We start from the raw sequence: 18731 nt of genomic DNA, 5'->3' as shown, positions 1-18731 counted from the left end.
AAGCCCTGATGGACTACGCTGTACCACGCTACGAGCTACCCAGTCGACACTTCTTTTCGAGAACAGCCATCCCAGCCCTCCACCAGCATGTTAAAGAGCGCATCGTCCATGCACTCAGGCAATCTGTGAGTACAAAGGTGCACCTGACAACAGATGCATGGACCAGTAGGCATGGCCAGGGACGTTACGTGTCCATCACGGCACACTGGGTGAATGTGGTGGATGCAGGGTCCCCAGGGGACAGCAATTTCGGGACAGTTCTGCCTAGCCCACGGTCTAGGAAACAGTTGGCTGTAGGCGTTCGCACCTCCTCCTCCTCCTCCTCGTCCTTCTGCAGAAGCGAGAGCTCGTCCACAGATCGCAGTCGCCCAATCACTCCATCCGCAGCTGCCACTGTTGCACACCAGTTGTCCCATTATGGGGCAGCTACTGGCAAGCGTCAGCAGGCTGTATTGGCTATGAAGTGTTTGGGCGACAACAGACACACCGCGGAAGTTCTGTCCGAGTTCTTGCAGAAAGAAACGCAGTCGTGGCTGGGCACAGTAGATCTTGAGGCAGGCAAGGTAGTGAGTGATAACGGAAGGAATTTCATGGCTGCCATCTCCCTTTCCCAACTGAAACACATTCCTTGCCTGGCTCACACCTTAAACCTGGTGGTGCAGTGCTTCCTGAAAACTTATCCGGGGTTATCCGACCTGTTCCTCAAAGTGCGCGGACTTTGCTCACATATCCGCCGTTCGCCCGTACACTCCTGCCGTATGCAGACCTATCAGCGGTCTTTGAACCTTCCCCAGCATCGCCTAATCATAGACGTTGCAACAAGGTGGAACTCAACACTGCACATGCTTCAGAGACTGTGCGAACAGAGGCGGGCAGTAATGTTTTTGTGGGAGGATACGCATACACGGGCAGGCAGTAGGATGGCAGACATGGAGTTGTCAGGTGTGCAGTGGTCGAAGATACAAGACATGTGTCAAGTCCTTCAGTGTTTTGAGGAATGCACACGGCTGGTTAGTGCAGACAACGCCATAATAAGCATGAGCATCCCCCTAATGCAATTTCAAAGATAAAGCCGTGTGCACTACTACTAGTATTGCCCAGGTAGGTTCCCACACCATGTGATACTAAAAGAAAGAACCTGGCACTCAACTTAATGCTCGTGAGATTTTAATGGTAGTAGCCAAAAAACGTTTCGGTCCTATATCTGGACCTTCATCAGTTACGTACTATGATGAAAAAGTGAATGACTGTAGTGTCATATAAGGCACAGCATGGTCTGCGTCTGGTATTTGCGCAGATAGGTTTAGGCACACAGACTGGACTTATTCACGCTGATAGGTGCTGTGCTTGTGTCCAGACACGGAATCCCCGTTTGTTGTTGCAAACTACACTGCATTAGGCCTACAAATTGGGTATGGGGTGTAGAGACGGTGTGTCCCACTCCAAGGTGTTCCCCAGGTTTCCTCGCCATTGCTTCGGTCTTCTGACTCTCGTTTAGTAGTTGTTGAAAACTACACTGCATTAGGCCTACAAGTTGGGTCTGGGTTGTAGAGACGGTGTCTTCCGCTCCAAGGTGTTCTCCAGGTTGCCTCTCCATTGCTTCAATCTTCATGCTCGTGTTAAGTAGTTGTTGAAACAACACTGCATTAGGCCTACAAGTTGGGTCTGGGTTGTAGAGATGGTGTCTTCCGCTCCAAGGTGTTCTCCAGGTTGCCTTTCCTGAGCTTTTATCTTCAGGCTCTTGTTAAATAGTTGTTAAATGGAACAACTGCATTTGGCGTACTAGTTGGTTTGGGGCCTACTAACAGTGTCTGCCGCTCCTTGCTGTTCTCCTGGTTTCCTGTCCTGAAATTCCATTTTCAGGCTCTCGTTAAGTAGTTGTTAATGTTAGACTGCATTTGGCCTACTAGTGGGGTTGGGGCCTACTATCGGTGTCTGCCACTCCTTGCTGTTCTCCTCCACTGAACAAAGCTGTGCCGCCTGTTTACTACTGTTGCCAATTTTGAACTGCATTTCGACTACTTACTGATTTGGGCCTACTCTCTGTGTCAGCCTCTCATTCCAGTTGTCCTCCACTGCAATGCCCCCTGGTTAGTCCTGTGTTACCAATTTTGAACTGCATTTAGCCCACTTTATTCTTTGGGCATATATCTGTGTTTCTTCCTCATCCTGCCCATTGCCCAGCCAGTGATAGATGAGTCTGCTGGTACATTGACCCATAACGCAAAATTCCCCGTGCACGCTACACAGCAAGATTGTGACCCTGCTGAAAGTCAGGTTCCTCTTCCCGCATACCATACCACCTTACACGGGGACAAAGAGGAAGGTGCAGATGAAAGTGCAGGTTCCTTCATCAGGTGGAGGAAGGAATACTAGTTGGCGACATCACTGGCACAGGGCCTCTCATAGTACGCAAAAGTGTTGCTGCCGGTGGGAGGCGCCCCCGCCGTGCAAACACACCGCTGTACTTTGAGGGGCCCTGTGCCTGTGCCAATGCCAACGAGTGGGCCCCCCCTGCTTGCTCAGGATCACAGCACTTGCAAAGTTGAAATACTTACCTCTCCCTGCTCCACTGCCGTGACGTGGTCCAGATTTACTGGGCCCACTAATTACTTGAACCAGCCCTACCCCCCACAACTTTAGCCAAATGACCCCCAATTTCAAATGCCTTCCAATTATTATAAGCTAAATTACGATTGACAAGCTTCTGTAACAAGAATGGATGTTTTTGCCATTAAAATGGGCAGTGTAGGTGTTTTCCTGGCCTCCACTCACTGCCGACTATGCTCCCCCATTGACTTGCATTGGGTTTCGTGTTTCAGTCGATCCCCGACTTTTCACGATAATCGGCCGATTCCACTCGACTCGACTTTTAAGATAGTCGGGTTTCGCGAAACACGGCTCGACTCTAAAAAGGTCAAGGTCGCTCAACCCTAGTCTGTACTCTAAAAGATATATGAAAAACAATGCCAGAATTGCTGTTTTTTTCTTTCATTCTTCCTACAAAAAAATGGAATAAAAAGAGAAGTCCTATGTTCCAGTGAACAGGAAAATAGTACAGTGTCCAGCAGGTCATTAAAGGGAACCTGTCACCCCGTTTTTTCAGATTGAGCTATAAATACTGTTAAATAGGGCCTGCGCTGTGTGTTACTATAGTGTATGTAGTGTACCCTGATTCCCCACCTATGCTGAGAAATACATTACCAAAGTCGCCGTTTTCGCCTGTCAATCAGGGAAAATGGCCGCCGCGATCTCTTCTGCGCACGCGCGGCATCCCGCGGCCATTTTCCTGAAGCCCCGTGCAGCAGAGCACTCTATCTGCGCACGCGCGGCCCCAGGAAGATGGCCGCCCCTACCGATGAAAGGGATGACAGCGCAGATCGCGCGCTGTGTCTTCACGTGGGCGCAGGGAATTCGGAAATTGGACATGCGCACACCACTACGCCACCAACGGAAAGCTGGGGAAGAAAAGAGCGCTGTGAACACGCCCACCCGACCTGACCAGCCTGATTGACAGGCGAAAACGGCGACTTTGGTAATGTATTTCTCAGCATACATGGGGAATCAGGGTACACTACATACACTATAGTAACACACAGCGCAGGCCCTATTTAACAGTATTTATAGCTCAATCTGAAAAAACGGGGTGACAGGTTCCCTTTAAGTTCAGAACATCTTTATTCGACCAGATACAGGATGCGACGGTTCGACCTGTCACTGGACTATTTCAGTGCTTGCTGTATCCAAGTGGGTCTTTTGGATTTTGGACCTTGCTTCTTTATACGGAGACATGCCCTGATCCGCTGTTTTGTCCTTTGAATGTTGCTAGCTAACCCTATATGTTTGATGTGTTCCAGTGAAGACTTGGCATAGCCACTGAGATCAGTGATTGGCTACAGCGATCACATGAACGGTTGTTACATTATCAGCCCATCAACAAATAAAGAGTGGAGGGAGAGCGGTGAGTAACTCCATTCAATTAGTAATTTAGAGGTCTGCAGCCCCATGGAAATGTAAGATTTTAAAATGGACAGCCACTTTAAATGATTTGCCCGTACACAGAACTGCCCGCTTCAGATTCCGTGGCATCGTGGTTTATACCCCGTGTGTTAGGCTGGAGTCACACATGCGAGAAACACATCCGTGTCTCGCATGTGAAAAGCAAGCTCTGGCGCCAGCATTTCGGAGTGGAGCGTGCGGCCGCATAGCAACACGTGGAGCCGCACGCTCCGCTCCCAAGTGCCGGCGCCAGAGCTTGGTTTTCACATGCGAGACACGGACGTGTTTCTCGCATGTGTGACTCTGGCCTTACAGTTATATCGGTCACATATGTTCTCCAGCGTGTCATGTCATGTTTAGAAAAGACAAATGCTTACCATCACTTGGAACAACAACTTGGACCGCTTCGCTGTATGGTCCGATCCCTCCCACGGTAACACAGGCGACAGATATTGTGCAAGTAGCATTGGTGGCACGGATGGGAACCACCAGGGCAGCTGTACTGGAGTCTTCAATATTGGAAATGTTCTGTAATACACAACGTAAGTAACTAAAACATGCAGAATTGATAGAGTACAAATGCAGGAGACTATTTTAGCAGGAGTCACCGATGATTGATGAAACACATTGGAATTGAGAGCTTGGAGCGATTTGTTTGGAGGAAAGTTCACAAGAAGGAGGTTATATAGTTTATGATGTTCTCTTCATAGAGGTAGACAAGAGTTTTAAAAGGGAATCATATTTTGCATAGCCCTCACTATGACTACGTTCACATTAGCGTTGTGCGGGGCTGCGTCAGGCGCAGCCGCAGCGACGCATGCGCCATGCGCCCCTATATTTAACATGGGGGGCGCATGGACATGCGTTGTCTTGCCTTTTGTGACGCATGCGTCTTTTTGGTGCAACAGAAAACGCTGCATGATGCAGTTTTTTCTGCGCCAAAAATCATGAAAAAATGAACGCATGCGTCACAAAAAGCTACGTTTTGCATGCGTTTTTGCATGCGTTGTGCGTTGCGTCGCCAACGCAGCACCGCACAACGCAAATGTGAACGTAGCCTATGTCGTACAATACCCTTCTATGAGACACTAAGGAATATTGTCAGTGGAGATAAAAGCTATCAAAACTTGTGGTACCAAAATATATATTTTTATATTGTCTGTACTGTAGTCATAAACGTAAAATAAAGCCATACATAAATGAACCTGCGTGTTTTCCTCTGATTTGTATTCTGTATTATAGCCCTGAGCAAAACCAGAATAGCACTTTATTGCAAGACTAAATATTTGGTATAAGTCGGAAAAAAAAATCAGTCTCATGTCTAGCACCAGAGTCTGTGGACTGTGTTGCAGTATCATCCGTTACTGCTATCACATGTCAATGCCCTTTTACTCTAAAGAAGAAGTAGCAGTGGTGATCTGTGCAGTTTCCAGACATATCAGCAAATTGTACGCCATGATTTACAAGAGGGATTTCATCAGATTTGGAAACTGCAAACCAAATGTTCTAGTTTTGTTTTAGAGTTAAAGGGCTTGTCTCATCACTAGGATTCCTATTCTTTCATGGGAATTTGCTGTTGGCAGCTCATTTCACCTGCAGTGGAAACTACAATGAAGATTTATATGTAGCCACTGAAAGAAGTGGAGTCCATTTACATGGCCAAACCAGGTCTGCAACAGAAGATCCCTGCTTTTTAGCTTCCACGATGAGTGTTTAGATTTTTTTGGATGCTGCAGTAATTCTGCACCAATTATGTAAATGTGGTTACTTATGTTTTTTTATGCGCAGTTTTATCACTTTTTTCCACTGCGATTTCTTTTGGTATGTCATGGTTTAAATAATACTGCACAGCAGAAAGGCAATAGAACCGCATGTGTTTTTTTACCTGCAGATTACCTTCAAGCCTATGGGGAAAATCCAGAAATAAAATGCATATTTACACCAAGGGGTAGTACGATAAATCAGTGGTTAGCGCTTTCGCTTTGCAGCAAGGACTCTGTATATTCCCCCATGATTGTGTGTGTTTACTGCAAGTTCTCTGATTTTTCCAACACTCCAAAGACATACTGATAGGGAATTTAGATTGCAATCTCCAATGGAGACAGAGCTGATAACGTCTGTAAAGCACTGTGGAATATGATGGCACTATATAAGCCAAGCATAAAAAAACACATGTTGCAGATCAGTTTTGCGTCGTAAAAGAAATGCAGTGGGCATGAGATTTCTATAAATCCCATTCATTTTACTGGAACTGTAAGATGCTGCGGTTTTGAACAGCAAAAATATGCACCATGAAAAGCTCATTAAATGTTAATTTGGGGTAACGAAGCCTTAGTGCCTCTACAGTCTTGCTCATAGACTGGGAATATGTAGTAAGGAACTACCCTCTAAGATATCTATATACAGTGCCTTGCGAAAGTATTCGGCCCCCTGGAACTTTTCAACCTTTTCCCACATATCATGCTTCAAACATAAAGATACCAAAAGTAAAGATTTGATGAAGCATCAACAAGTGGAACACAATTGTGAAGTTGAACGAAATTTATTGGTTATTTTACATTTTTGTGGAAATTCCAACAGGTTTTCTTCAAGAATGGTCCTGTATTTGGCTCTATCCATCTTCCCATCAATTTTAACCATTTTCCCTGTCCCTGCTGAGGAAAAGCAGGCCCAAACCATGATGTTGCCACCACCATGTTTGACAGTCGTGATGGTGTGTTAAGGTGATGAGCTGTGTTGCCTTTGCGCCAAACATATCATTTGGCATTGTTGCCAAAAAGTTCGATTTTGGTTTCATCTGACCAAAGCACCTTCTTCCAAATATTTGGTGTGTCTCCCAGGTGGCTTGTTGCAAACTTTATACACTTTTTATGGATATCTTTGAGAAATGGCTTTCTTCTTGCCACTCTTCCATAAAGGCTAGATTTATGCAGTGTACGACTGATTGTTGTCCTATGGACAGACTGTCCCACCTCAGCTATATATCTCTGCAGTTCATCCAGAGTGATCATGGGCCTCTTGGCTGCATCTCTGATCAGTCTTCTCCTCCTTTCAGATAAAAGTTTAGAGGGACGGCCGTGTCTTGGTAGATTTACAGTGGTATGATACTCCTTCCATTTCAATATGATCGCTTGCACAGTGCTCCTAGGGTTGTTTAAAGTTTTGGAAATCATTTTGTATCCAAATCCGGCTTTAAATTTCTCCACAACAGTATCACAGACCTGCCTGTTGTGTTCCTTGGTCTTCATGATGCTCTCTGTGCTTCAAACAGAACCCTGAGACTATCACAGAGCAGGTGCATTTATAGGGAGACTTGATTACACACAGGTGGATTATATTTATCATCACTAGGCATTTAGGACAACATTGGATCACTCAGAGATCCACAATGAACTTCTGGAGTGAGTTTACTGCACTGAAAGTAAAGGGGCCGAATAATATTGCACGCCCCACTTTTCAGTTTTTGAAATTCCACAAAACTTTAAAATAACCAATAAATTTAGTTCAACTTCACAATTGTGTTCCACGTGTTAGGGGTCGAGTTCCCGCCTCTGCACAGGGGGAATCTCGAGCCATCTCTGCTGCGGTCTCCCATTCTTCTCCTGCCGCAGTGGAGCCTGGTCAGCCGAGACGTCGGTCCCAGGGTTTTGCTCAGTCTCACTCTGTGCAAAGGGTTACTGCTGCTTTTCCAGCTTCTGCCATTGAAGCCAGTGCTGGGCAGCGGCAAGCAGACGCTTTTGGGACTAAGTCCTGCTTTTCCCCTTCTGAGCATGTCCGGGGTAAGATCTCTCATTGGAGATCGAGGGTCACATGTGTTTTGATCAGGTGACCTTGGAGCAGCATGAATAACTTTCACTGGAGTAGGTGGTAACTATACTGACCGCAAACCCTGATCTTAAGACCGCAACTAGAAGTAGCCGTGGGGTGTGCCTAACAAAACCTAGACACCTCAACAAAGCCGGAGGACTAAATACCCCTATAGATGGAAATAGGAATTCTACCTTGCCTCAGAGCAGAACCCCAAAGGATAGGCAGCCCCCCACAAATAGTGACTGTGAGTAGTAGAGGAAAAGACACACGCAGGCAGGAAACAGGATTTAGCAAATGAGGCACACACTAGCTAAATAGGAAAGGATAGGACAGGATACTAAGCAGTCAGTATTAAAAATCCTTCCAAAAATATCAACAGCAGAAAATAGAAAAACTCCACCATCTACCTAAAGATGTGGAGCGTATATCTGCAACTCCAGGGAATCCAACAAGACTGAGAAAACACTGACACAGTCTAAGCTGGACAAGAGAAAAACAAATGGATAGCACAGAATATAAGCACACTGCATGTGTGCCACAGAAACAAAACCAGACACTTATCTTTGCTGAATTGGCAGCTAAGCAGGAGAAGCCAGAAAGTGATCCAACACTTCACAAGAAACATTGACAACTGACAAGGGCTAATGAATCCTGCACACTTAAATATCCCAGTCAGAACTGCAATCAGCAGATACACCTGGCCAGGACTGCAACTCAGAGACAACTGCATTCCCACCTACAACCACTGGAGGGAACCCAAGAGCAGAATTCACAACACACATGCTTAGATACTGCAGCAAAACTCTTTGGTTCTCCAGGAAGGTTCCGAAGTTGCTCAGGCTCTGTGGCAGCCTCTCATTGGTCCTTCTAGGAAGGTCCTGTACTTACTGCAGCTATAAAAAGGTTCACATGGCCGCACGGCCATGCGCTAGTATCAATCCAAGTATGTGCGGTTATGTGTGAATGTATTCAGGAACCCGGCATTAATAAGCCCCTAGAATACCGGCCCCTCGGCTATCAGTTCGGCAGTAAGCTTGTGCTCCTGTGAGGCTAACGGGGCACAGTGCTTTCCTTTCACGGCTACTCTGTGAAGTAACAGAGCTAGTCTATACTGCCAAACAGTGCCACCATTCACTAGCAGCGGGTTCCTCCTGCACGGTGGACCCCGGGCTGCGAACGCACCAATTATAATAAACGTTTATCTTTACTCGGTGCGTTCCGCTAGCCCTAACAACTTGTTGTTGATTCTTCACCAAAAATTTACATTTGGTATCTTTATGTTTGAAGCATGATATATGGGAAAAGGTTGAAAAGTTCCAAGTGGCCGAATACTTTCCCAAGGCACTGTAGCTGTTCATCACGTCCAAGCAATATGTCATTTCCATAGAATAATCTGGACTTGAAAAAGAAAGGCAGAGTCGCACTTTTTATGCAAGGTTTAAACCATTCTGTAATAAAGTAGTATATGCAACAAGTTGTGAGAAGTGGTATGTAAAAAGTAACTTTTAACGTTATCATAACATTATTTCAATATTTCAACACTGAGTCAACTTTTCCCCTTATAATTTGGTTTCAAGTGTGATTTTCATATTGCCCACATCTGTTACTTGCCACAGGAGAGTTGAACAAGCATCACATGAACTTGAAACAAAAGTTGTTTACCCATAATTTTGGAAAGGTACCAACAATTTTTTCAGGCACATCTGTGGGGTTTTGTGTGAAATTATGAAATTATGTCCAATTTGACTTTTTTTCTCTGTTTTTTTTTGAGTTGTTCCAATACACAAAAAGGACATAAACAACAGTATAACAAAACGTGTGTAATTGCAATAATATTCTGGGAGAAGTACTTCATTTTCAGCCATGAGTGTAACACCCTATATGAAGTCTTAAGGTGCTTCCTACATTAATAAATTGTTAACCTCATGTAACATATACAGTATATATATATATATATATATATATATATATATATACATACATACATACATACATACACACACACAGTGGGGGAAATAAGTATTTGAACCCGTGCTAATTTTCTAAGTTTGCCCACAGTCTATAATTGTAAGGGGAGGTTAATTTTAAGATTGATATATAGGATACATAGGATATCAAAAATAAAATCCTGAAAATCACATTGTATAAATAAATTGATTTGCATTTTGCAGTGAGAAATACATATATGATCCCTCTGGCAAGCACAAGAGTCAGATGTTTTTTGTAGCTGATGATGAGGTTTGCGCACGTCAGGAGGAATTTTGGTCCACTCCTCTTTGCAGATCATCTCTAAATCATTAAGATTTTGAGGCTGTTGCTTGGTAACTCGGAACTTCAACTCCCTCCATAAGTTTTCTATGGGATTAAGGTCTGGAGACTGGTTAGGCCACTCCATGATCTTAATGTGCTTCTTTTTGAGCCACTCCTTTGTTGCCTTGGCTGTATGTTTTGGGTCATTGTCTTGCTGGAAGACCCAGCCATGACCCATTTTTAATGTCCTGTCGGAGGGAAGGAGGTCATCACTTAGTATTTTACGGTACATGCCGTGATGTAGTCCTGTGCCCTTAGAGAAACACCCCCAAAATATAATGTTCCAACCTCCAGTGGGGACGGTGTACTTAGGTTCATAGGCAGCATTTCTCTTTCTCTAAACACGGCGAGTTGAGGTAAAGACCTCAAATTTTGTCTCATATGACCGCAGCACCTTCTCCCAATCACTCAAAGAATCATCCAGGTGTTCATTGGCAGACTTCAGACGGACCTGCACATGAGCCTTCTTGAGCAGAGGGACCTTGCAGGCACTGCAGGATTTTAAACCTTTACGGCGTGATGTGTTACCAATAGTTTTCTTGGTGACTGTGGTCCCAGCTTGCCTTGAGATCATTAACAAGTTCCCCTCGTGTAGTTTTAGGCTAATCTCTCACCTTCCTCATGATCAAGGATACACCACGAAGTGGGATTTTGCATGGCGCCCCAGATCGATGTCGATTGACAGTCATTTTGTATTTCTTCCATTTTCTTACTGTTGCACCAACGGTTGTCTCCGTCGCACCCAGCATCTTACTTATGGTTTTGTAGCCCATTCCACCTTTGTGCAGGTCTATGATCTTGTCCCTGATACCCTTATAAAGCTCTTTGGTTTTGCCCATGTTGTAGGCAATCTGACTGATTAATCTGACTGATTAATTGAGTCTGTGGACAGGAGTCTTTTATAATGGTGACTGTGTAAGACAGCTGTCGTTAATACAAGTAAAGAGTTGATTATGAGCGTCTAATTGGTCTGTAGGAGCCAGAACTCTTAAGGTACCTTCACACTGAGCAACTTTAGAACGATAACGATAGCGATCCGTGACGTTGCAGCGTCCTGGATAGCGATATCGTTGTGTTTGACACGCAGCAGCGATCAGGATCCTGCTGTGACATCGCTGGTCGGAGCTGAAAGTCTGGAACTTTATTTCGTCGCTGGATCACCCGCTGACATCGCTGAATCGGCGTGTGTGACGCCGATCCAGCGATGTGTTCACTTGTAACCAGGGTAAACATCGGGTTACTAAGCGCAGGGCCGTGCTTAGTAACCCGATATTTACCCTGGTTACCATTGTAAATGCAAAAAAAAAAAAAAAACACTACATACTTACATTCCGGTGTCTGTCGTGTCCCCCGGTGTCGGCTTCTCTGCACTGTGTCAGCGCCAGCCGGCCGTAAAGCAGAGCACAGCGGTGATGTCACCGCTCTGCTTTACGGCCGGCGCTTACAGAACGGCCTACAGAACGCTCAGAGAAAAGAACTTTCCTCGGCCACTTTCTTGTCTTATAACGTAAATATAATTCAGTACCAAATGAACAGAAGAATCCTACTCCATATGTAAGACCTAAACATTAAAGTATACTTCTAGTATCCTTAACCATATAAGGACATGGAATTATTTTCATTTTTTTTCCTCACCTTCTTCCAAGAGCCATATTTTTTTTAAAAGCCAACATAGGCATACAGTATGGGGGCTTGTTTTATGCAGGGCTACCTGTAGTTTTGAATAATACCATTTATTTTGCTGAAAAACTAGAAAAAAATCTCCACGGCAATTCCGGACGTGTGCACATAGCCTCAACCTGGCATGGAGAACGTATTAGGCTATGTGCTCACGTCAGGATTCTTTGCAGAAATTTTCTGAACAAAACTTTTTGTGCAGGAAAGCCGCATGCATTTTTTTCACGTTTTTTGTGCGGATTTTTCACGTTTTTTTTTTCGGAGCTTCCCAATGCATTCAGTCTATGTGCACACATCCGGAATTGCCGCGGAAATTTCCACCGCAATTCCGGAACTCCTTGCCACAAGAAAAACGCATGCGGAATTGGCATGCGTTTTCCCTCTAAACACTAGCGTTTTACAAGCGTAATTAGCTTGCAGAATGCTAGTTTTTTCCAAGCGATCTGTAGCATCACTTGGAAAACTGATTGACAGGTTGGTCACACTTGTGAAACACTATGTAGCATCAATAGTAAAAAGATCTAATGTTAAAAATAATTAAAAAAATAAATAAATTTTGTGATATTCTCACCTTCCTGCATCCCCGGCAGTCTTCCCGCTTCTCGTGATGCTCTGGTCCCAATAATGCCTAGCAACAATGACCCCAGATGATGTAGCGGTCTCGCGAAACCGTACGTCATCACAGGTCATTGCCGCAAAGCATCCTTGGGAACGGGAGCATCACGAGGTGCGGGAAGTGTGCTGGGGACGCCGGAAGGTGAGAATATCATGATTTTTTATTTTATTTTTTTTTTAACAATTATATGGTTCCCAGGGCCTGGAGGAGAGTCTCCTCTCCTCCACCCTGGGTACCAACCGCACATGATCCGCTTACTTCCCGCATGGTGGGCATAGCCCCATGCGGAAAGTAAGCGGATCAATGCATTCCTATGTGTGCGGAATCCCCGTGATTCCACACAAAGAATGAACATGCTGCGTTTTTTTCCGAAATGCGATTCCGCCACGGAAAAAAACGCAGCACCTGCACCAAAAATGCAGAATGCATTCTTATAATAGGACGCTTAATGTATGCGTTTTTTTGTGTGGTTTTATCGCGTTTTTTGCTATAAAAACACGAAAATTCCTGAACATGTGCACATAGCCTAAATAGCGGGAAATCCACAAAAAAAAACGCAAAATTAATGAACATGCTGCGTTTTTTACAGTGATGCATTTTTTTCATGGAAAAAACGCTACATGTGCACAAAAATTGCGGATTGCATTCTATTAATAGGATGCTTAATGGATGCGTTTTTTTCATGGTTTTATCGCGTTTTTATAGCGAAAAAAACAGGAAAAATCCAGAACATGTGCACACAGCCTAAGACATTGTGAGCCAACACCGCAAGGAGTCTGCAGTACAGACTACAGGTGCATCATGGCGTGGCTAAACATTTAAGGAAACTTTCCCACCTGCTTGTTTTCCATCTATCAAGCCAGAGCTGTTAATCAAAGAAGAGGGGGTGGAGACAGAGGGAAAACACGCAAGTGGGGAGGTATATAGAAATGATTGGCCCCACCATGATGCACCGAGCTTGGTTTACCAGTCATTCTGTGCTGATCATATACTGATCCCATCAATCATCTGTTGTCTAACGACAAACCAAGTACAATATACACCAGCAGGACTTTTCTAGGAAAGCCTCATGCACTAGTCTGGTCCGTAGATTGGGTCAGGCTAGCATATGCTGCGTTTTTATTTCCAAATAGACCCGAGATCCGTGTGGAAAATAGCCCTTTTGCGCTAAAACAAAGGCTGACACTGGTCCATGTGCGAATGGTTGTTATCATGGACTGGAAATATACGTTGAAAACTTAGCACAAGGGTATCAACAAAAATCATACAACTTTCATCCAGAAAACTCAGACAATTTTTCTCTCATTTGTCTTTTGCGTGCAATCCATGTACCATCTGGGTTTTTTTATACAGCAGCAGTTATTAAAAATATACAAAACTAACTACAGTTTCCTATGTTAAAGAACTGCGAAATATCTGTAAAGATTGGATGCTTTTCGATAGGTCTGTATGGAATCCGATTTTTTTTGTACGTATACACTTGCATGGTCGAGTGTCATCCACCATACGGAAGAAACTAATGTATGCTGCAAATTTTTGCCACACGCGCACTCAGTCTGGAAGAAAATTGTTTATTTGCACTGCCCATCGAATAACATTGGCTTGAGTGCTTCCATTTTTTTCACGGACAGCACTTGGACTGAAAATACGGTTGTATTAATCTACCCTTAAAGTGTATTTTCCCGCTTTGCTTCATCCCAGAAGTTTAATCATTCCAACACGGAAGTTTATTAGGAAGAGGTTTCCCATTTTTATTCACAGATTTCCAAAAGATAGGCGAGCGCTGTACTTGGCTGTCAGTCCCATAGAGAATGAATGGAGCAATGGTTGCACATGTGTAAGTGGGATCAGTGGCGTAAGAAGGGGGGTGCGGGGGTGGGCGGTCCGCCCCGGGCGGCACAATGCGGGGGGCGGCCGGCGCTGCAGAAGAAAAAAAAAAAAAAAAAGACGCCCTTTTAAATCTTCGGGCGGCGCCGTCCGCCGCCACGACCAGGGCCAGCTCCCCCCACCACCGGACCCCACCACCGGACCCCGCCCCCCGCTCTATACTCACCTCTCCTGGTTCCTGCGGCGCCGGCAGCTGCAGCCTCCTCTGACTCTGCGACGTCTCAGAGCAGAGGGCGCGATGACGTCACTACTGTGCGCACCGCTCTGCCTCTCTGTCCTGAGCGTCGCAGAGCCGGAGAGACGCTGACTGCACCGGACCTGCGCTAGGAACGGGAGAGGTGAGGATTTTACTTTTTTTTTTTTTTCTTTATGTCTCACTGTCTGGGGCTGGGGCAATGCTGGAGACCATGGGGCAGATTGCTGGACACACTGGGGCAATACATGAGACCATGGGGCAGATTGCTGGACACACTGGGGCAATACAGGAGACCATGTGGCAGAATGCTGGACACACTGGGGCAATACATGAGACCATGGGGCAGATTGCTGGACACACTGGGGCAATACTGGAGACCATGGGGCAGAATGCTGGACACACTGGGGCAATACAGGAGACCATGGGGCAGAATGCTGGACACACTGGGGCAATACAGGAGACTATGGGGCAGATTGCTGGACACACTGAATACTGGAGACCATGGGGCAGATTTCAGGACACATTGAGGCAATGCTGGAGACCCTGGGCAGACTTCTGGACATACTGGGGCAATACTGGAGACCATGGGGCAGATTTCTGGACACATTGAGGCAATGCTGGAGACCCTGGGGCAGACTTCTGGACACACTGGGGCAATGCTGGACACTGGGGCAGATTGCTGGACACACTGGGGGTAATATGCTGGACACACTGGGGCAATGCTGGACACTGGGGGTAATATGCTGGACACACTGGGGCAGACTGCTGGACACACTGGGGAAAGGCTGGACACTGGGGCAGATTGCTGGACACACTGGGGGCAGTGCTGGACATACTGGGGCAGATTGCTGGACACACTGGGGGTAATATGCTGGACACACTGGGGCAGATTGCTGGACAACATGGGGGTAATATGCTGGACACACTGGGGGCAGGACTTGAGGCATGGGCAGAATGTAGATACGGGGCATGATTGGAGACACGGGGCAGGATTGGATCATGGGGCAGGACGGATACGATGGAGGCTGGTGGGGCAGGATGGGGAGATCATATGGGGTAGAATGGATACTCATGAGGGCAGGATGCGAGAACATATGGCTGGAGCCAGGAATGAGAAACGGGGCCAGGGTGGGGAATATTATTACCATAGGGGCTAATTAAGGGATATTATTACTGCAGTGATGTATTTATTTTATTTTTTGAGTGTACTGTTTTAAATGGGGGGGCGGTCCTGTTACTGTGCAGAGTGACACTATATCACCTTTTTTTCTTCATGTGGTGTAATGTAGAAGTTGTGAAAAATTAAGTAATGTGTTCTGCAAGCGGAGCTCGAGATAACTGTGTTATTTCCTGCAGAAACGAGTCCTGGCTGGAAGGAATGATGGCGGTCTGTGCTGGATGAAAGATGAAGGACTTCACCTAGAGACGTCACTGGTGAGTCAGTGTTACCTATACACTGACACTGTACACTGTATACTATATAGAGGTCCTGTGTATAATGTCACCAGTGATCTCTGTATTACCTCTACACAGACACTGCATACTAAGTACAGATCTCCTGTGAATACTGGCACTTATGGTGATAGTATTGTGTTTTTTTTTTTATTACTGATCAGTATTGTAGTATTCAGTCACTATGTGGTGGTAATATGTGGTCTGGAAATGGTGTTGTGGTATTTGTCCCTTGTATGTAGTATTATTCGGTCACTATGTGGCCTGGTCATGGTGTGGTGGTATTAAGTCACAGGTGTGGCATGTGGGGGTGACACCATTAGGCCCAGTTTAAGTTCTACAAAACAGGAAAACCGTTTTTGGTAACCTTTGTGTGTATTGAGCCGGGGGGCGCCAAACTCGGGAACAGCCCCGGGCGGCAAAAGCTCTAGCTACGCCTCTGAGTGGGATACTAGCCCCTGATCATGGGACAACTGCTCTAACTAAGTTCCTATATAGTTCAGGACCATTCCTGGGGTTTTCATGGTTATAACAGCATTCATGTACTATTTTAGCATTGCATATAAATAACACCATGACGATTAGTGATTTAGCTATAATATTATTTATCATAATGGAGAAATGTAAGAAGTAGAATCAGATTATTTCATATAACAGTTCAGCAACGTCACCAGACTAAATGCCAAGATCGGATTAAACAGAACAACATTGCTGACTGCTGACATTTCAGGATGGAAGCCACTGAGCAAAAACAATGCTTAATGCCAAAATAATGAGAGCGGAGCAGTCACCGTAGCATAGGAGGCACCAGAATCACATATTCCCGGAACGCAGAGACAATGCCTTTTAGTTAAAGCCCTATGCACAAAGCTAGAAGAAGGATTCCACAGAAAATCTACCCTTCATGTACAGTACATGATGTACTCATTGTCACATATGCCTATGAGGCTTTCATGATCAGAGCAGGAGACCACGGAAGTATGTCCATACTTGGAACGTGAGACACAGAATTCTGAATGACACCTAAATTGTGCCAAAATTATTAGGAGCAGCACCCCTCTTAATAAACTTGGCACATCTATAGGTGGCTATTCTCAAACTACAACAACGCTGTAACCTGGCACAGATTTGTATCACTTTTTAACATTTTTAGAATTGATAAATGACAGAAAATATTTTTCTCTAAGGGCTCATTCATACGTAATTCCAAAGCTCTACTTTTCTCAACAATTTTAAAAAAGTCTCAAATTTTATCATAAAAATGGTAATCACCGAAATTTGTGATTCAATTCTGCCTGCCGCATCCGCCTCCTTTTCTCACTAATGTATATATTTATGCTGAATACATAAATGCATTCGTTTAAACTTAAAGAAGACTTGTCACCAGTTCAAGAGAGGCAAGTTTGTTAATTTTTGCTGATTTTTTTTTTTTAACCCTGCTGTTGTGTTCAGGTAGTAGTGACCCAGGAGCAATACAAGTGTATAGTACCCATGAACAGAACAGCAGGGTTAAATCTACCATATTGTTTCAGAGATATGTTTTTTATTAAGTCTTAACTTTTTATGGTCTTTTCCAAGGGGGCATGACTTAACACTGCTCTGCATTATTACCCTGTGTGCCACGACCCCTTGGTAAAAAAAAAAAAACAACAACAGAAAAAGTAGCATTAGTGAAATTAAAAAAAAACACTAAAAAGGCCAAATAATCAGGGGAAAAACAAAAATAAATTATAAAAAAGAAAGGGCCACTTTTGACCCGGTGAAAGGTCTTTCAAATTAACCTGTCACATGCCATGGGCACCATGAATTGGTGATTTGTCTCTGCATCATAAACATGAGTTTTACTCTGACTCAGTGGTGTTTCCAGTGTCAGACTGGGGTGCCAATGGCCCACCAGTAACATTAACTTTTCACCTGCATACAAATATTATACTTCCCTTGTTCACAAATTTACCTAATAAACTGGGTAGTTTGGTTAATGAATGATGAGATGCTGCTTTTTTTCTGTACAGAGTGAATCAAGTGAATTATGCCAAGTACTGCCCATACAGCGGCCAAGATCTCCACAGGGGCCCACCGGGGGACTCCCGTTACCCTATGGGTCAGTCCAAGCCTGGGTGTTTCTGAGAAAACATAATTGGGAATTGGGATGAGGTGGCTAGGAAGGCGAGACACAGAGGCTGGTCCCTCCTAGCTTCTCCACTCTCTGATTGCTTGACAGGTCTTAACCTATGCGTGTAATAATAATAATTAATAATAATTTTTATTTATATAGCGCCAACATATTCCGCAGCGCTTTACAAATTATAGAGGGGACTTGCACAGACAATAGACATTACAGCATAACAGGAATACAGTTCAAAACAGATACCAGGAGGAATGAGGGCCTTGCTCGCAAGCTTACAAACTATGAGGAAAAGGGGAGACACGAGAGGTGGATGGTAACAAATGCTATAGTTATTCGGACCAGCCATAGTGTAAGGCTCGGGTGTTCATGTAAAGCTGCATGAACCAGTTAACTACCTAAGTATGTAACAGTACAGACACAGAGGGCTATTAACTGCATAAAGTGAATGAGAACATTTTTTTTTTTTTTTTTAAATAGGCCACACAGGGATCCTTACATTAATGCATTGAGGCGGTAGGCCAGTCTGAACAAATGAGTTTTTAGGGCACGCTTAAAACTGTGCGGATTGGGGATTAATCGCATTAACCTAGGTAGTGCATTCCAAAGAATCGGCGCAGCACGTGTAAAGTCTTGGAGACGGGAGTGGGAGGTTCTGA

At 44.7% G+C, this 18731-nt stretch overlaps 1 protein-coding gene across 2 annotated transcripts in view; it reads right to left on the bottom strand.

The window, feature by feature from the left end:
• MERTK (MER proto-oncogene, tyrosine kinase) overlaps positions 1–18731 on the bottom strand; it is a 238387-nt gene that overhangs the window by 81871 nt on the left and 137785 nt on the right. For both annotated transcript variants that reach the window (XM_069769212.1, XM_069769214.1), the window contains exon 9: positions 4377–4527. In XM_069769212.1, coding sequence (XP_069625313.1) covers positions 4377–4527 — 151 coding nt within the window. The remainder of the gene's footprint in view (positions 1–4376; positions 4528–18731) is intronic.

The sequence above is a fragment of the Ranitomeya imitator genome, chromosome 5 (genome assembly GCF_032444005.1).
Source record: "Ranitomeya imitator isolate aRanImi1 chromosome 5, aRanImi1.pri, whole genome shotgun sequence".
Lineage (NCBI taxonomy): Eukaryota > Metazoa > Chordata > Amphibia > Anura > Dendrobatidae > Ranitomeya > Ranitomeya imitator.
Note: the sequence above shows the minus strand (reverse complement) of the source record. Positions and strands in the feature narration are given on the sequence as shown.